The sequence below is a fragment of the Artibeus jamaicensis genome, unplaced genomic scaffold (genome assembly GCF_021234435.1).
Source record: "Artibeus jamaicensis isolate MK-2021 breed Jamaican fruit bat unplaced genomic scaffold, CSHL_Jam_final contig_252, whole genome shotgun sequence".
Lineage (NCBI taxonomy): Eukaryota > Metazoa > Chordata > Mammalia > Chiroptera > Phyllostomidae > Artibeus > Artibeus jamaicensis.
The window spans coordinates 487,229-507,613 of record NW_026521538.1 but is presented as its reverse complement, the minus strand read 5'-3'; the positions used below and the strand labels follow the sequence as shown (position 1 = coordinate 507,613).

At 42.5% G+C, this 20,385-nt stretch overlaps 1 protein-coding gene and 1 long non-coding RNA gene across 3 annotated transcripts in view; one reads left to right on the top strand and one right to left on the bottom strand.

Moving 5' to 3' along the window:
• ENTPD1 (ectonucleoside triphosphate diphosphohydrolase 1) overlaps window positions 1–3,638 on the bottom strand; it is a 98,638-nt gene extending 95,000 nt beyond the window's left edge. The window contains exon 1 of one of the 2 annotated variants that reach the window (XM_037138900.2): window positions 3,549–3,638. In XM_037138900.2, coding sequence (XP_036994795.2) covers window positions 3,549–3,564 — 16 coding nt within the window. In that variant the 5' untranslated portion in view covers window positions 3,565–3,638. The remainder of the gene's footprint in view (window positions 1–3,548) is intronic. The other variant, XM_037138902.2, reaches the window with a different exon arrangement.
• On the top strand, window positions 1,634–11,149 carry LOC119044508 (uncharacterized). Its single transcript, XR_008391071.1, has 4 exons — window positions 1,634–1,712; window positions 1,821–1,932; window positions 3,063–4,410; window positions 9,413–11,149. It is a non-coding gene; the product is annotated as an uncharacterized LOC119044508 (long non-coding RNA).
• The last annotated feature ends 9,236 nt before the right edge of the window (window positions 11,150–20,385 follow it).

The window sequence follows — 20,385 nt, the reverse complement described above, 5'->3', positions numbered from 1 at the left end:
ACATGTGCCTGATGACCATGCAAGATAATCATGATTAAGAAAATTATTCAATATGCAGCTGATTACTTTGTAAAGGTTTATTTTATTACATAAGTGGTAATGCCAAATTCATTAAGACTTTATATATTTTGGAGGGGGGAGGGAGAAAGAGAGGGAGAGAAACATTGGTGTGTGAGAGAAACATCAATCAGTTGCTTTTTACATGCTCCCAACCCCCAGATGGGGGCCTGGCCAGAAACCCAGGCACGTGCCCTGATCAGGAAGGGAACGAGCATCCTTTTGGTTCTCAGGACAGTGCCCAGCCCAGTGAGCCACACTAGTCAAGGCCTGGTAATCCCCAAATTCATAGTCAGGGCTGAACTGTGGGCTTCTGCCTCCAAATCTCCGGGACGGACATGTAAATAGGTTCCCTGCTCAGAACGTGGAAAAGGTAAAAGAGCTGTTAATTGTTAAATCTGGGCTCTGACTTTGCTGACTCGGAAGGGGCTTGTTTCAGGCACCAGACTCTACTCATTTTTCTAGGTCCAACTGAAGTATCATCCTTCAAGGAGTTCTCCCAGAAACCATCACTCTCTATTTTGTTTCTCATGGCATTTTCTTTGGATTTGTATTACAGATATTAGGGAGGTAGGAGAACTTATGCATTAGGACCCTGGGCTTTGTAGCCTAACTATATAGATCTAAATTCCTCTTCTGCCTGTGACTAGCTGTATGACCATGTCCATGTAACTTCCCTTCACAGCTGTCAGATGCAGAAATCTATACCATAGGTATATTCTGAAGATTACATGAGACAATGCATTAAAACATTACAGTGCCTGGCACATAATAAATATTGAATCAGTGTCAGCTATTATTACTAGCACTTTACCAAGTTTGGCTCTAATTAGAGTTGGTTGTATATGCATCTGTCTTTCCTGCTAGACTGTGAGCAAACTGTTGATATCACACACATCTGGCATAGCGACTTACAAATGGTAGACACAATAATATTTGTCAAATTGGTTTGAAGGTATGCCAAGAAGAGGAAAGAAAGGGCGTTAGAAGCAGATTTAATGTACTTCATGATTTTACCCAGGGCCAACCTCGGTAGTGTTTGTTTTCTTCTATTACCAGAATCTGTTGTTTTAGACTATGCTATAAAATGGGGCTGGAGATGCATTATTTCTGGAACCAGATGTTTTATTCATCTGGAACCAGATGTTCTATGAGGAATCTGAAAGACTGGCCAGACTGGGTGCCCTGGCACGGGGCCGCATCAGTTTTGAATATCGCCCGCCTAGTAGGGACGTGTTTTGTTTTTCATTTACTTAGAGGGTTGTCTTTATCGATTGCACGAGAGTATATGTACCAGCCGGGGGTCCACAACAAACTTAAAGTTCCCTCTTTAACAAGCCTCCTTACTCTAGGATGAACATCAACTAAAATAATAGTTAGTTTACTAAACATTCATTGAGTGCCCATTATAGGCTAAACATTGCTCTAGACACTGAAGATCCCACGGTGAGTGAAGACACTAGAGCTGGGGGAGGGAGGCGGCAGTGCAGAGGGCAGCAATGTAGGCTGGGTTGATAAACCGCCTTAGACAATCAGAGGTGTTGTAGAAACGCCCAAGGCAGAGCCTGATCCGAGGCTCGAAGGGTCAGAGAAGGTTTAAACAGGAAGCTAACAACCAAGATGAGGCTTGAAGGAGAAATGGCAGCAGCTAACAGGTATTGAGTATGTGCAAAAGGCTCTGCTCAGAGAACATTGCATGAATCCCTCCCTTAGTCCTTACGACAACCCTGTGAGGTAGATATTCTATCCCTTCGCTTTGACAGACAAGGAAACGGAGGCTCGCGGTGAAAGGTGGAGCTGGAATTCAAAGCCAGGAGGTGTGGCTCCAGACTAAAGGGGAAGGAGAGAGCCAGATAAGAAGCCTTTAAGAAAGAGGTAAGTTTCTAGCAACAGCCTGGTGGGGAGGAAAGAAGCAAGGTCTTTTGGGGAACTGAAAGTGGCTGGGGTGGGGACAAAAATACACTGATGACTGGGCTTGCTGCTTAGAGGGGAAACCAGAGGCGGGGATTTCTGGTCTAGCTTCACTGTATCGTTCTTGTCACCTAAACCCCTCCTGGCCTTAGCCTCTCCCTTTTGTCAAAGGTAATAATGACAATACCTAGGTTCTACCACAAAGAAGAGCATGAGTACCCAGTGAGAAAAAAGTATGTTAGCTTGATAGGAAAGCACAAATTCCTTTGCAGACACGCAATTTCACCAGTATCATTACACTGGTAGCCTCAAGGATTTGCAAACCTGGAATCATTGGGGTTGGTAGTAGCGAGAGCTTCGGGAGCAGAGCCACAGTGGGGGGGAAAGAAAGGCCAGCGGGCGGACGCTGTGTCCCATCGCCTGCATCCAAATTCACCACTTACTGTGTGACTCCAAGGGAGGCCAGCTACTCTCCCACTACCTCAACTGCATCATCTATGAAATGGGGATGGTATGTAGCACTCATTTCATAACTTTACATGAGTAATAAATGACACGAGTAACAAGCTTATTAGAACAGCTCCCGGCGCAGAGGAAAGACTCAGTAAATGTTAACAGCTATCATGATTATCCTTATTAAGAAGTCTGCCGGTTGCTCGTCCCATTCCTCCACATTCTATGTGATAAAACGTGTGGGGATATTAGACAGGAGACAGGATGAAGAAGCTTTGCAACCCCATGCACCCACACGGCTGCAGACCTTCCTCCTGGCTCCCGCAGACCGGCGAGCAGCTAGCTTTCCCTCCCCGCAGAAAATGACCAAAAGAGGTAAAAGACAGAGACTGCACACCATTTGTGCAAAGCAGGCTGCTGTTGTAGTTTTTAGACAAAATCTAAATATAGTCAGTCAAACACGCCTTGCTTTTTTAAGATAAAACCGTTCCCCTGCCCTCCATCCCTTCTCTCCCCTCCCCCTTCCATACAAGTGCACACTCCCAGACTCCTTCCAAGAAATTTTCAGTCTTTTGCAAGACATACTCTGGGGTCCTGTTGTGACAGCCTCTTGCCACACTAACTACTCTAACTCCCTGCAGAGAAGCCTTTGCTAACTTCACAACAGGAAAGCACTCAGGAAATTCGAGAACAAAACAAATCTGCTCATTGAGCCCAGCGTCTTCAAGCAAATACGCTGAGGTACGCGACCGAAGCAAGACGACTCTGGACTATTAATGAGGCAGCTGCCTCTTAAACTGCAGGGGACGGAAGAAGTCATTTACCTCTTTAAAAAAATCTGAATACAAGTGGATAATGAATATTCATGATCCCCTTCAGCTGCCTCAAGAGCCACCCTAGACAACAACCACGGGGCTTTACAGTCTTAAAAAGTTTCCCAAAGTTCTTTCTCTGCCTCCTCTCAGAAGGAGAGGGTGGGAGAGATCATTTAGGGCTTTTTGCCTCTTGGTTTTTCAAGTATTTGCTTTTGGTCTGGGCTTTGGATTTTTATTTTTTCCTCTGTTTTCCTTTTTTTTTTTTTCTTTTTTGTTCTTAAGGATTTCGGATCAAATCAATTTTGCTCTTACCCTTTACATCTTCCATAATTGGCAGCTTTTGTTTTCTTCCTCTTTGCTCTTTTTTTTCAGTCTCTGCTTGCTGTGGTCGGTCTCAGTGAGAGAGGTACTCAAGGAACAGAGATATAACAGACCCTCAGGCTCGTGGGAGGGGCTAAACTAGCCGGCGGTTTAGGAAGGAACCTCAAACTCCGTCTTTTTCATTGACTGGAAACGACAGATTGGCCTTGGCCAGGAAAGTCCGGCTGCTCATTTCCGTAAAGCTACAAGGAGGCTTCCCCGGGTTGTAACTTTTTGTATTCGTGTTCAAATGTCTCACGCGCGCTCTCTTTCTCTCTCATTGTTACAGAACCCTCCCCCCCCCCCTTGCAAAATGTATCTTGGCTGCAAGCAAAAATGCTATTTACTTACTGCAATTTTGAAGCCCGATAACAAGAAACTTGTTACCTTGATACCCACTGGGAAAATTGGGATGCAAGGACAGTTCTTCCCGCCCCAGGAAGCTGAGCACTGCTGGTTCCTGATGAGCACGCCCTTTACGGGGCTTATTAGACCCGAGAAGCAGTGGGTCACCCAAGCGACGGACCAGGACTCCGAGGCAGGAGAAGTCCTGTAATTGGAGGGAAGGCTTGATGGAACATCGAGGAGGCTGCTTGCTGGGAACAGCTGTAGCGCTGTACTGACCCAAGTTATACACTTTTTTTTTTCCTTCCAAACTATGATTCCTGCCTCTGAAGTTTTCTGAGCAGGAACTGCCGCACCCAGGCTTTGCCAACATGAGCCCAATGCTGATAAGACGCCGACCAAAAGATTTTCAAAACTGTATGTGAAATTATTTTGAAATCAGGACAAAGCTAATCCCTCTGAGAGGAAGGTAAGTCCTCAAGTCCCAAGGCTGCCTGGGGGGCCTCTCCCTGGAAGAGGCCATCAGAAACCTTAGCATTTTGTGTTTGACAGAAACCTCAGACATCTAGTCTAACCAAGGTTTGAGCCATGGAACAGTGAAGCTGCACATGTTCACAAAGATAAAGAGCAGGTAGCTGGTCTCCCCTATTTGCAACCACACTCGCCAGAACCTAATACAGTTTCTCCCACCGTGCAGCCTCACTGTGAGTATTTGATGAATGGTTGAATGAATGAATAGCAGCAAAGCAAGGATATGGATCTGGTTCTGGATTCCCAGTTCATGTTTTTTTCTGCATTGCTCCTCCAGCAGGAAATTTTTTTCTAAATCCAAATATGCAATAAGACATTTTCTTCACAGTACATTTTAACCATTACAGATTGTATTTGATTCCTATATAGAAAATATATTCTTAACTACATAGACATGGGACACTTAATGATACATGCTATGTCCTGAGAATTGCACTGCCAGGCAATTTTGTCCTTGTGCCAACATGGCAGAGTGCCTTTTCACACACCTAGATGGGGGAGCCTGCTACACACCTGGCTTCTATGGTAAAGACCATTTTTTCTAGGTACAACCTGCACAGCATGTTACTGTACTAAACAACAGATTACATCAAGTGCAAGACAAATGATGCAACCAAGAAACACTCTAAACACAAGAGGTATGAGGCTGCTGCCCGCATAACATGGCACACTGTTTTATAGCAAACTTTTTTTACTTAAGTACATAACAATAAGAAATGTAGTGCGGTAAATATACGAACTAGGAGCATAGTTGTTTATTATCAAGTATTATGCATTGTACGTAATTGTACGTGCCACGCTTTTACCCAGCCGGCAGTGCAGTTGCTTTGCTTATACCAGCATCACCACAAACACTTGAGTAATGCATTGCACCATGCTGTTTCCATGGTTATGATATCAGTAGGGGATAGGAATTTTTTAGCTCCATTATAATCTTATGGGACCACCTTTGTACATGTAGTCTCTTGACCAAAATGTTGTTATTTAGTGCATGCGTGTATTTCAATCGCTGTCATTTTTTAGTAAGGGCAGGGCTGACTCTTTCCTTTGGGCATCTCTGTTGTGACCTTGCACAGTGCCTGCCTCATAGTATGTGCTCAACAAATGTTTGATGCCTTAACCTGTGTCTGTACGACAAGACTCTTCGTCTTACTATGTGGTTCATAGTCACAGGAGTTTTCATTTGTAATAACAACTAATTATAGTAAGTGAAAAAAGAAAACAATGGATGTCTTCTCAAGAGCCAGTTTAGACTCCATCTGTAGTAAAGAACATTGTTTGATATTTCTCCTATTGTCCTAGAATTGTTTTTTAACTAAACAATGGGCTATGTGGGAAAACCAACAGTTTTTGTAATGGGTTTATAACTGCCTTGCATCATTGTTTTGGAGAAAATTTTGTGAAACAGCACATCCACAGAACATCCTGTGAACAACAGAATGGGAAACAGACCATCCAAGCTAGAAAGGAAGCAATGATGGGGTGGGGCCAGGGAAGACCCAAAGTGAGTGAGGGGGTAGGTGAGAGAAACAGACAGACCGGCGCCCGAGCAGCCATGGAGAACCCAGTTTGGGCACAAGGCAACAGTTCTCTGTTTCACACAAAATTAAATTTCAAAGATTCCTATCATCTACTTGGACATCACATCGCTGACTAAAGGTTACTTCAACAATTAACACAGTCTTCTTTAATTTCATCCTAGAGAGAGAAGCTATCAAGTAAAGTACCCAACTTCTGGTTCAACCAGAAGAGGTAAAAGGTCATCATAATAACTACCACTTCATAAAAATTTAAAGGTCATCAGAGTTAAATACACAGTAATAGAAGAATGGTTTTAGCCCCCAACTCATATTATATGAACCTTTGTTTGACATTCAATGCTTTTATGGTAATATGCCTCATGCTACAATTTAATCATATGGTCTGGTGTTCACACCCTCCTTGGCATCATGAAAACACAACAGTTAAGTAAATATTAATTCTCATTTGTTCAAGAATAATTACCAAAAAAAGATGGGGGTTTTGTGCATCTTTTTAAAGGCCTGAGATTTTATCCTATAAAATAAATGTGTGAACAAAAATATCATCACTATTTTATTGTTATTTCTAATAGGAAGTAGAAAATAAAAGCTGCACTCCCAGAGGTAAAGGGGCTTGTTAAAAAGGGATGATGATATTCATCTCTTAATGATAAAATGGTCTTGAATTATTTTTAGAATGATTCAAGTTTTACTTTTTTCCTTATCCTCATTCTCTCTCACTCTGCTGCCCAGATCTTTCTTATGCTTTATTTATTCTTTATTGATTTTAGAGAGAGAGGAACAGGGGAGAGAGAGAGAGAAAGAGGGGGAGGTCAATTTGTTATTCCATGCATTTATGCATTCATTTGCTGATTCTTGTGTGTGCTCTGACCGGAGCTCAAACCCGCAACCCTGGCATATCAGGATGATACTCTAACCAACTGAATTATCTGGCCAGGGCCCAGATGCTCTTTCTACAGTGTACACCTGATAATGTCATTCTCAGGCTTTAAAATTCTAGTCTCCTTATCACTCATAAAATAAAATTCAGTTTCCTACCATGGAATACATAAGGTCTCTCTCTCTCTCTCTACCTGTCTAGATTCATTACCTGCTGAAGGTCCCCATTCCCTAAAAATGGATTATAATGTCCAACCCACAGCGCTTTCATGACTCTCCATTTACACAAGTTGTTCCTTCTGCTCAGAATGCCCTTTCCCCTCCTGTTCACCTGGTCCTCCAACACATCCTTCGTGATTCAGTTTGTCTGGTCTTTTGTGAACCTCTCTGCCCGCCCTCATTTCAGTCCTTCCCCCTTTCTCCACAAACATAGCACTGACCCACAGAGAGATGCCTGTCATATGACCAGGATGTGTTACAATTTCATTTATGGCTCAGACCATGAACCATAGAGTCACACTTGCATTCGCTCTCCTCACAATCCAAGTCCACTTCTTTAGCAAACCCTTTGGTTTCCACCTTCAGAATATTCCAGAACATGACCTCTTCTCATTTCCTTCACTGCTCCCTGGTTTATTGTGATAGCCTTCTTCCAGATTCTTTTCTTAACCCTGCTGAGTCCATTCTTAACCCAAAACCCATAGTGATCCGATTAAAACAAAACAAAACAAAACAATAAATCATGTCATTTCTCTGTTCAGAACCCTCCAGTGGCTTCCATTTCATTCCAAGCAAAACAAAAGCCCTTCCAACTGGCCTGGCCCCCGCCACCTCTCTGACTTTATTTCCTGTCACTTCCCTTTCCTTGCTTCCTCTGTTCCAGCCTCAGAGTCTTTGCAGCTGCTGTTCCTGCTGCCCAGAATGCTGTTCTCCCAAATACCCACACAGCTCATTTTCTCATCCCTGTAGGCCTTTATTTACCTTCTACCTCAGCACAAGAGTGTGCTCTCTACATACTCTTTTCTGTTAAAACAAACCAAGGCTCTTTGGGAAAATGGCTGATTCCAACACTGAGGCAGGAAGTATGAAAGATGAGACTGGAATATTTCGTCACACCAGAAAGCAAGGACACTATCTAAAACTGCTAGCGTTGTGTCAAAAGGACTCAGGAGCCAACTAGCCAATGTAGTAAAAATCGGAGCAGCAATAAGAAAGAATAAGTGAAATGGATCGAAACACACCAGACATGTTACCACTCAGGTGTTCCTAAAGGTGCTATAAATAAATCATTGTTCACCTGTAGAACCAATTCGTTTTTCTTAAAACAGGTAAATAAAAGGGGGAAACGGCAACATTCGGCAGGCCTTTGCTGCATGAAAGATACCACAGGACAACACAATAGTTGATGAGGGAAAAGCCCCTTAAAATATTTCAGATAATGAATAACATTGATAGCATTAGGGTATCACCATTGTGCATGCAGCTAATCAAGTAATAATGTTAAACAATAATCAATGACTGCTTATGTCACGAAAGGAAGTGCAGCCATTCACTGCAGGCCTCCTGATGGGAGCACGCGCCACCCCCACTGAGGTGTTCTTGTCAAAACACTGAAGTCTCTAGGTACAACTGCCCATTTACAGGATACGGGGCACAGAAAACCATGTTAAAAGACACTATAGGAATTTAATCAGTAACATTTAGTCTGGAGGAAACACTATAAAACAACTCCATTTTTTAAACAAATAAATTGCAAGGAAGGAAAAACATGAGGTACCTGAGACTAAACAGGATTTAAAAGATACGCCAACTAAATGTAATACCTGGACCTTCAATTCTGATTCAAACCAATTTGAAAGAAACTCTGAGACAATTGAAAAAATTGAATGTTTATGGGATATCTTTTATAATGTTAAGAACTGTTCATTTTAAGGCATGATATTAGTATTGTCTATTACTGTGCAAAAATCCTTTCTTTTGGTGACATATGCTGAAATATGTACAGAAGAAATCTGGGATTAGTTCAAGAAAGAGAAGGCATAGATGAGGTGCAGCTAAAACAAGATGAGGGACGAGGTCATCTTCGTCGAAACTGGGTAACGGGAATGCGGGGAATTGACTTACTATTCGCTTTGCATACTTGCAATTTTCTGCAATAAAAAGTTGAAAAGAATTTTAGGTTAAAAAGTGGAAGATTGTCTGATGGCATGCAATAATTATATAAGGCAGGGAGGAATCATACTTGGGAGTGGGGATGGCAAGGTTCAGTTTTAAAAATTGCCCTAATCAACAAGATGATCACCACAAAATTGGCTAAGCATTTCATTTAGAGATTATTTACAAGAAAATAAAGTTAATTGAACAACACACTGGTCAGAGCTAAAAAGCTGTTACACTGATGTAAACCAGAACAATATATTCACTGTGTAAGCTGTCCGTAGCACAATAATCAGGCAGCAATATCAAGGTGTTCTTAAATTTCCTTTTTTTTAAGATTTATTTGTTTGTTTATTTATTTAGGGGAGGGAGAGAGGGAGGAAACCATTGACATGCAAGAGAAACATGGATCGATCGCCTCCCACGTGCCCCCAACCCGGGACTGGCCAGCAACCCAGCCATGTGTCCTGACCGGGAATTGACCAGCGACCTTTCAGCCTTCAGGACAACACTCAACCCACTCCAGTCAGGGCAGGATGTTCTTAAATTTATTTATGGAATGTAATATTAGATGTAAAAACTCGGAAAGTGTTAACTGGGACGAGAGTCTCAAGGTCTGGGTGGTTCTTACTAAAGGTTAGAATGTAAAATACCCAGCACGTTGCAGACAGAGCTGCAAACAGGACAAGCTGGGCAGGAACCCAAACTCAGCCCCACAGGTGCGGCCGACTGCAGAAGAGAAATCAACATGTAATTCAGTGTGCATGTGTGTGTGTTGGCAAAAGTAGGTTCACAGCTGTTCGTATGGAAAAGAACACAGTAATTAATAAACAGGAATACAAGAGTTAACTCTGGCGCTGGCCAGTGTGGCTCAGTTGGCAGAAGCATCATCTCGTAGTTGGAATGTTGTGGGTTCTGTTCCCCGTCGGGGCACAGGCCTAGGTTTCAGGTTTGATCCCCTGCGTGTACAGTCCCAGTTGGGGTGCCTGCATTCCCTGGTCCAGGTGTGGATGGGAGGCAACCAACTGATGCTTCTCTCTCTCTAAAAAATAGTGGGGAGAAACGTCCTCAGGTGAGGATTTTTTTTTTTAAAAGAACAACTCTGTTTTGCATATTATAAACCTACTTTTGCCCATATACAAGGTTTGTCCACAAAGTATCCAGCTATGTAAATGTGGGGGAAAATAAAGACATTTATTGAAGAAAATACTAGAAACTTGTATATAGAACAGCGACACCCCAATTCCCTTCAAAGTAGGCCCCTTTGGACCTCACATAGTTCTCCCAGCATCTCTTCCACTGTTCAAAACACTCTTGAGGAAATCTGGTTCATTGGTAACAGTTTGAATCAAGTCATTAGCAACTGTAGCACAATGTTCCTTCTGCTCTGGGAGCATCATTCCTTCTGGTACAAGCCACGGAACAAATTTTGCCACAACACATTTTGTATCAAGATCCTGCGTAAAATCTCCATATCAGCTTCTAGTTTTCACACTGCCAGTGGCTGATCTTTGTTGATTCCAGCCCGTACATGTTCAACATTCTCAGGTGTTCTGCTTGCTGCAGGCCTTCCAGAACGTGGATCAGTTTCAACAGATTCTCGACCATCTTTGAAGCGTTTGTGCTGCACTCTTATTTGCACTGCACTCATTGCATCATCCCCGAAAGCCTTTGCATCATCCAAATAGTTTCTGTGAAGGAATGTTCAAGCTTAACGCAAAATTTGATGCAGATTCATTGCTCTAAGTTTTGGATGTGAACCCCCTATGTCCTTTACTTGCTGCAAGTAAATAAAACTACCTAAGGACAACCGTGTCTCATTCTTAAAGGGAATGCCCCAAGTGGTGAAACCCTTGAGTTCAGTAACAGAAGGACCATACGCACAGTGTGGTTTTCTGTCCAGCGTGCAGTTCCCGTGGTGTGGTTTGATGACTTGAGGCACTCTCCGTACACCCAACAGCGCCCAAGCAGGCATTGCGCAAATTGGGCAGGATGGTGATGGTAGTTTCTGCCTCACTGGAGGTCAGGGCTGGGTGGTTGGCCTGACGAGCGTTATGGTCTCTACATTGTTTCTATTTCTCCATTGAAACAGAAGTCTATTGATAAAACTAATGAAAGGAGGTGCTCTGGTTTTATGTATCTTAAAATAAACGCCCAGGGAAACTATTGCACAAAATGACGTGTTTTGTCAATTCCAAGAATTCATTTATTTATCCATTCAACTTTTATTATATTTGAATATATTTGAACTAAAATGTTCTTTGTAATCTGTGACACAGTGTTCGAAATGTTTGACCTTTTGATATTTTTTAAAAGTCCTTGTTCATGTTCATGGTTGCTTTCAAAGCTAAAAGAAGACTGCAAAGTGTGGATTTTTGTAATTGATAAGGATACCATAGACATTTAAATAGCAGTACTTCAAGAATCATGAGGTAAAATGTTACATATTGTATGGCAATTGACAAATCTAACCTTACGAATTCATAGATTTTTTCCCCACCAGCAATAGACCCAACCCCTATCTTCTTTTTTTTTAAACATCTTTTAAAGTTTATTTTTAGACAGAGGGGGAGGGAGGGAGAAAGAGAGGGAGAGAAGCATCAATGTATGGTTGCCTCTTGTGTGCCCCCTACTAGGGACCTGACCTGAAACCCAGGCATATGCCCTGACTGGGAATTGAACCTGTGACCCTTTGCTTCACAGGCAAGCAGCACTCAGGGTACTGAGCCACACCAGCCAGGGCCCAACCCCCAACTTCTTAACCACCACCCCTCCCCACCCCACCCCCACCATAAACCAAGGTAGCAAGTCAGTACCATTTGCTGTTGTTGTGTGAATACTCAAAAAACAAAACTGGCAGCACATTTTGAAACTAATGGCAAATTTTCTTGACACTATTTGACACAGTGCTTTGACAATGTAACTCAATTGAATCTGTACTTCTCTACCATCAGTAATAACCTCTGGCCCCAGTTCATCTGCTTGCTCACAGTTATCCAGAGATGATAAGCATCTATCTGTGTAAGGGTAGGACATAGCAGTGGGGTGGATCTAAAAGGGCTCTGAGAGTATTTAAAAGGCATATTGGTTCAGAAAATGCCCCTTCCCTTCTTTTAGGGGAAAAGTAGGAAAGATGCTGTCTCTCAGAGCAGAAACAGCTCTCAACCCTGGCTGCACATTATAATCACTTGGGACACTTAAAATATGCTGCTGCCCATCTCCACCCTTAGAGATTGGAATTTTATTTGGTCTGGGGTATGACCCAAGCAAGGGTTTTTTGAAAAAAAAATTTTAAAGGGCTTAGCTGATTTTAATGTGCTGCCAGGGCTTTAGAGCTAAGTATATCTAGGTGCAAATCTTTACTGTGGGAGACCTTAGACACGTTAGTGAGCCTCTCTGAATGTTTCTTTATCTGTCCCATATAGATTTCTTTTCTTTACATCTACTTCACAGAGTCATTGTAGGGGATGGGGGAGAATAAATATGTGAGAACTTCTGTCAACTGATGGTCATTGGTGCCAATTCAATGCCAGTAGGAATCTCTAATTTGGGACATGGTGAAGGAGGGAACTATTGAGTGCAAACAGGCTCAACTGAGACACAGCACAGCTGTGAAAACAGTGCAGCTATGAGGTGGCCCTGGAGTTGGGTGGCCCAGTAGTCAGGCCCCTGTCCAGCTAGATAGCTCTGGGCCAGTCTCCTCTGCTCCTCTCTGCTCTGCCCTGGCCTGCACTGGCCTGCTCTGCTTCTGAGAGATATGTTTGGTATTTCAGCTCCAGCTGAGAAGAGGCAAGTCTTCTGTTTTCAGTGGAAAGAGAAGGTGCACTCCCAAAGCCAGAGGGAAGTTGACTTACATAGACAGAAGTCCCAGCCCTGGTCCCTGATTGCCCTGTCCTCATGCAGATGAGGACCCCAAATCCTCACAATTTGATTGGTCCAAAAGGCACTTTCCTAATTGGTCCAAATGGAGCTGCTCTGATTGATTTGTGAAGAAGCTGATGGGGGAAAATATAGCTGCACCACTCTGATTGGATGGAGAAAGTCTCAGTCCTATAGGATTGAAATAGGATTGGTTGAAATAGGATTCCAAGAACTCATTTGTAAGGATTGGCCCAAATGGCAGAAAGACAGTGCAGGTAGGCAGTTCAATGCAGGCTTCTCCCTGCAGTACAGGTTGCATGAGAGATCCTTGTATAGAAATGGCTGCTAGGCTCTGGGTTTTTGTTTGTTTTGTTTTGTTTTTTTACTTGGAGCCCAGTTAGCCACCAGGAGTCCTTCTTAGTAGGTATCTTCTTTCTCAGGGTCCACACTTCTAACAGACACTCTAACACAGAGCTGGCACAGAACAAGTGTGAGTTCCTTTCCTCCTCACATGTCTGTGTTCGATTACACAATACATTGTTTTCTCTTCTCATGTCTCTTATCTTCCCCCCTTCAATATCTTTCATTTATTTTTCAGAAGCAACCCAGGGTACCTGAGGAAAATTAGATCAGAAGTCCCTTCCCTCCTACAGTACAAAGGACCTCTCCACCCCCTTCCCCAAATTTAAAATGATCTTATATATTCAACAACAACTGTAGAACTGGAGCCATGTTGAGAGAGGGGACTGAGGGGTGTAGATGACCTGAGTGTACCCACGTCTTTGTTTTTCTGGGATAAGCCAGTGGCCTGGGTAGCCAGAGAGGAATGCCCTGAACTCTCAGGCAGGGAAAGCCCCTGAATGTTGCAGAATGGCCCCCTCTTCCACAGGGCAAGTACGTGCCACACGGTGGCACCAGAAGAGGGTAGGCCTAGAGTGTATAAAGCATAGCAATCTTGAGCAGTGAACAGGCTTAAAAAGGAGCTTTTAAGTTTGCAGAATTGAAGTGAAGGTCCTAAACTACAGGTAAACGTCTAATCCGATCTCGGTATTTGGTGAAGTTTGTGTGGTATACACGTTATCTTATGGGAAGTGTTTCACAACTTACATGTGGCCACTCTCACTTGAGTTACAACCAGTGCCCCTCCATTTCCCTGCATGAGGTCAAATCTGTCACATTTTCTGTTGCAACATCCTCTTTACCTTCTTCATCCTCCTACCCCACCCCAAGTGCCCTGTTTCCTCTAAATGTCTCAAGGTCTGCAGAGATAATGAGTAAAATGACACTTCCTTAAAAATCATAAAATTTTAATGCTACTTCAAGAGGCATGCCCCAAATCCACGAGCTGCTGGTATGATAACTAATAACAGCTGTAGTTTCTTTAAGGTCAAAGACATTCATTTCCAAAGAAACTACTCATCATCTAGAGAAGCCCAATCAATGTATAAAAGCTCCAAAACTTTATAAAACTAATTTTTAAAAGATGAATTTAAATGGAGTATACAGACCAGTGGTTGCCAGAGCTTCACTGGGGTAAGGGAAGAGATTCGCTGGGAATCTGCGAAGCACAGCGGATTTTAGGGGACACTCTTCAGTATGATCCAGTAATGGTGGGTGCATAACCGTGCATTTGTCAAATCTACAGAACTCTAGAGGACAAAGAATAAACTTTAATGTACACAAATTTTTTAAAAAATCGTTCAGGAAGTTAAGGGATCCCAGAATGGAGTGTAGATTATGAAAAAATAATGTAACTGTGTTACAAATGCATGAAACTTCACTGAGGCTGGTGGGGGAAAAGTGCTGACCTAAGGGGAAGGATGTAAGACTTAAGGCGAAAGGAATTGCACAAAACCACATTACTCTACTTGCTAAAACTGTTTCCCATGGGGATAGTGGTTCGTCATTCTGAGAGCACTATCCATGTCGATTGGAATGGGACAACTAAGCAAACGGGCGACAGTAGGAATTGGGGTTCTCATGTCAGAGTGAGAGGGTTCAGACGAGGAAGGGCAGGTGGCCGAAACAATCCGTGTGGTGGCGGATTCGAGTTGGAGGCATCAGTATGAACTCTAGTTTAGACTGCACATGGATAAATACCGCAATATTTATAGTCGTGAGTATACAAAGTTTAGAATGTTTGTTTATTTCTTTGCTCGAAGGATTAGAAACAGTGATACCCAAGTAGCAATGAGCATACCTAGCCCGAGATCTCTGTGTCCTCCAGAGAAATGGCTGATTCTAGGACTGGGGCAGGAAATATACAAGGTGAGCTTGGAGCATCTTGTAGGACCAGAAAATAAGGAAGTAATCAGAAAACATCACAGTTGAGGCGTATTAAACTGACACAGGAGCCAACTGCACAAGCTCCCAATAGCCGAAACTAGAACACTTTGAACAATGAAGCAGTGTTCAATTATAACCCAAAATCTAAAATCAAATGAATCTATGCTGATGCAAATTATTGAATAAGTAAATAAATGAGAGAGAATAAATAAATCTGCTGTTCAGAAGAATTATGAATACATTATGTAGATACTCCGCTGCCTAGAAGGTAGCCAGTAACACTCCTCAAGTGCCAGCCGCACGTAATGGTTACCTCCAAAGACTGGAGTGTGGGGAGGGAGGGAGACACGGTGGTTTCACAGTGGAGAAACCCAGCAAACACGACCACGGCCAGGTGGCCAGGGTCAACACTGACGGCGATAAGTCATGTCGATCACGCACGCCCCTGGTAGGAGGTAATGGAAATGGCACTTCACCTCTGTGGCCCTCCTCCAAAAGACATGTGAGGCCAGTCTAATCATGAGGACGACATCAGACAAACACCAACTGACTGTCATTCTACAAATACCTGGCCAGTCAAAGTCATCCAAACCACAGAAAGTCTGAGAAAATGTCACAGCCAAGAGGACATGAGGATTAAATGTAATGTGCATTCCTGGATGGTATCTTGGAACAGAAAAGGACATTGCATAAAAAAAGTTGAAAAAGTGGAATAAAGTATGGACTTTAGTTAATAATAATGTCTCATTATTAATTAGAACAAATGTATCACTCTAATCGAAGTTGCTAGTAATAAGAGAAACAGGGTATGGAGTATATAGAAACTTTTTGTACTACTTCGTAACTTTTCTGTAAATCAAAATTTATTCTAAAATAAAAAATTTATTTTTAAAATGTTAAGCATCATATAGATGTTTAAATTTCGTTGTTGTACCAAAACCTCTTGCTGAAGCGTATCTTTATTAAAGTCACTGCTAAATGGACATGGTTTTGCAAAAGCATTTGTTACACATGATTTCTTGTTCAAACAGAATTCATTGTAGCTACATCCAGCAAAGCCAAGTTAACTCTGGCTGTATGCCAAGACATGGAAATAGCTTGGTTATATAGACTCAATGTGATAATGGTAGTATTCAAATCTTTCTATCCATGACACATGATATCCCCATTGGTCTAAAAGAAAAAGAAGCCTCTGAGTTGATTCTCCACTGGCTCAAAAAGTTTCCAAATAACCATCTCTAGGGAGAAGTCAGAAACTCTGTGGCCAGGGTTGGGCAGGAAGGAGTTACTGACTGCTGGTTCCTGAACTTGAACAAAATAATTAAAGGAAGGAAAGTGCCTACGCTTCTCCAAAGGGCCACCCTTACATGGGAACATTGCCAGAGAACTTAAAGTAGCTCTGAGAAGGTGCAAAGTTGCAGTTAAGAAAAATTTACCACATTTAACTGACTCACAATGTCCAGGATTATATTTGCTAAGCAATCAAGATTCCCAAGGGCATAAATTTCCATCTTCTAATTCCAGACACTGCTGGTCCTAGAAGCAGGGGAAACTTGTAAAGAACACATAGCCTCCAGAATCTGAGGTTCAAGACCATAACAGCAGGGTGGCAGGCAGCCAGTTTTTGAGGACAATAGCCCACAATACCAGGCCAGTCAACAGCAGAAAGCTCCGGCGTTACTGTTAATGCCTCTGCCTCTGCAGAGGTCAACAGGGGTGACAAACCCTGGGGGCAACGCTCAGGTCAGGCACCCTGCTCTCCTTTACATTAGGCCCTCCATCCACTGGGGCCAGCAGAGCCTGAAGAAATGGGAGAGCAGGCAAAGATAATAGCGATCTTCAGACTTTTGAGATCATTACTTAGCCTAGGTGGTTCTCCTGGCTCATCCAACAAGGTCTAGTTCAAACCTTAAACCTTTAGTCTCCCAGCCAACCCTTCCTCCTCCAAGTTCTGAGAGCAAAATTAGTGCTTTGTTTAATTCTATGCCTCGCTAGCTTCCCCCCACGCACACACACACACATTTACAGTGTTTCATGTATACAATCCAGAGTCTGACTTCATATTCTTCAATCTGACTACAAATCCTTTCTCCTTCCTCCCCATCCACATCCTCCCATATCCAAGAGCACTTAGTCCAGTGTTTTGCCTAAGTGCTTAATAAATAGCTGAACTTAATTAGCTATTCCAATCTCTCTCAAATTTCCATAAGAAAATTAAATGTAAATCGGGACTTTTTCACATCTTACCCTTCTAGCTAGCTGTTCAACATAGGAGGTCGTCATAATTATGCCCAGTCTACTTATGACAAGACTTGGTTTAAGGTGAGAAGAGGTCTTCTCCCTGTCACCAACAGGGTTATGCATTTCTCTGACAAAATTTGCCATTCAGGACCCTAGTCACACAGGACTTCTTGTTCCCAACTGACTGACCACTGCATCCTGTTTGGAGGCCGGAAGTGGATGGTACCCAAGCCTCTGGACAGTAACTGGTGGTCTGGTCAGGCAAAGTGAACTCAGCCCTCAATGCACGGCCTCAACACGCAGCCCCGCCTGGGGCCAAGGTTTGCCTAACTCCTAGTTTGTTCACAGATAATACTTCCCCCATTTCAAGAGAGGATGGGATATGTTCTTACCTGAGCCCTTAGAATTTAAAAATCCAGGCAGGCATAGGATATCACTAAAAATGTTCCAATCATTAAGCTATCATGTTCACACAATGCAAAACAGTGCCTTGCTCTTTCCCACGGGGCTGCTGATCAGTCTGTGTACAATCTACCCGTGATGAGCATCATTTACACATTCACTTATGCAAATATTTATTGAACATCTACCATGTTTCAGAGACTATTCTGGGCCTCTGGGTTCTTCTGTCCTTTCTGGTCTCCTTAGCTTCACTGCCTTCCCTTGCACCCCATCCTGGAGGCCTCCGTCCTTAGTTAATGAGTTCCATCAGGTATTTTTTACAAGGTGGGAGCCGTGGTAGGATTCAGACCCTCTAGATTTCTCAGCCTGATACATTTATGAGACAAACATTTCTCCTGCTAATACGGCCACTTCTCATGCTTATAGGTTTCCTGATACTCCACTGCAGGGTCCTTCTCACTTTTCTCCACCCCGTTAAAGACCTCCTTCTAGCATCTAGCCTGAAGTGAGCCAGGAAAAAGGTGAGGCTGGAAGGTCAGAAAATTCCACCTTGCAAATATTATGACAATTTTTAAAAATAAGATAACCATGACAGGAGTGGGTGTTGGAGAGGATAAGGTAGAGAAGGGAGTTTCTGAGGAATGTAGTAAAAAGATGCCGTCATTTCTGTTGGAGCAAAACTCAAATTCAACTCTATTTGATTCTAATAAATACAAAATAAAATAAAATGTTTTAGAATGAATTGTAGGATATGTAAATAATCTAAATATTGAAAAAATTTTAATTTTTTAATTTTCTAATAACTGTAACTTCCCCAGAGAAGTTGTTCCTGATCTGCCATTCTAAATTAGCTGCCCCCCAGTTATATTCTTGCAGATCACCCTCTGTTTGCTCTTTCTAGCACTTACTCAGTTTGCAAAGATTTACTTATAAGATTATAGCTTAATGTCTTCCCCTCTGCCCCCACTTGATACACTCCAAGAGGGCAGGAACCATGTCTGTTTTGTTCTCCACTGAATACATACACCCTACACAAAATCTGCACATGATAGGAGATTAGTAAATATTTGTTGAAAGAAAGAACCAAAGTTCTTTTGCCCAGTTCTTTCACTTAGACCCCACGACAGCCTTCCAGGTCCACCACCTCATCTCAACCTTGTAGCAAGTAGCAGCGCAGTTCAACCTCAGCAGGCTCAAATAGAGGATGCCTTTTACCCAGAAACTCCACTTTAAGTAAATACTTAAGGATATCTTTGTATGTACAGATGCTCTTCAATTTGCAATGGGGTTACCTCCTGACAAACCATCAGAAGTCCAGTCTATTGGAAGTCAAAAATGCATTTAATACACCTAACCTACCAATAGCTTAACCTAGTCCACCTTAAATGTGCTCAGAACACTTATATTAGCATACAGTTGGGCAAAATCATCTCACCACCACTGTCTAGTATTGCAGAGAGCGTATCTTATTGTATATTGCCAGCCCGGGAAAAGATCAAAACTGGAAGCACAGTTTCTACTAAATGTGTATCGTCTTTGCACCATCATAAGTTGGGGACCATCTGTACAAAGTTGTGTATTATAGCATTGTTTTTAGTGTCAAAAATCAAAGTCAGGAAGTCCCCTGGAATGACTGACTGTTATAGTGACAAGGAAGGCAAGAGCGCCAGAGTTGATATATTTGTGCTAATCAGTCACTGGACCTGGGATAAAGGGTGGGACATGAATGCCTAGGTGCCTCTAAGCCCTCTTGACACAGGCAAAGCATGTTCCAGCAACCCTAGGGCCTGCTCACAGAGGGACACAGGGACAGGCTATCGGGTGGGCTACTACACCAGGAGCTGGCATGCACAGAAATACCAAAGAGGTCTGAGGGCATTGAGGCAGCCCTGACAAACCTGCTGTAGCTTGTCTTGGGCTTTGTACAAATCAACCATGGCAATTTTTCAACAAAAACCTACTGATGCACCTCATGCTTGAGCATCAAAAAGACATGGAAGGACCGTCTTCTGGGTGAGGAATGGAGGCTTGAAATGGATGGAGGGGAGCAAAGGTGTTTACTGACTTTTCTCTTCATACACTTTTTCTATTATTTCTACTAAATATTAAACATTTTCATAAGAATTTTAGACAATGCCCTGACTGGGTAGCTCAGTTGATTAGAGCATCTTCTCAATATGCCAAAGTTGTGGGTTCCATCCCTAGTCAGGGCACATACATGAATCAACCAATGAATGCATAAATAAATGGAACAACAAATTGATCTCTCTCAAATTAATAAATAAGTTTAAAAACATTTTTAGGGGGAAAATTTAGCTAGAACCTTTCATTAGATGGATCACTCCCAAGTAAACTTCTTTCTCAGAATGTGAATTGGTCAAACAAATCTCTGCCACCTCTGAGATTTTTCTGACCCAATTCAAAGAATGTGATAATCCCTATTGTTTTCAAAGTAATTAATCATATAACAGGTAATCTTTACTTAAAAAGTTCAGGTTTACTGAATTATAGTATTTAAAAGATTTTAAAAGCCAACTAGGTATATA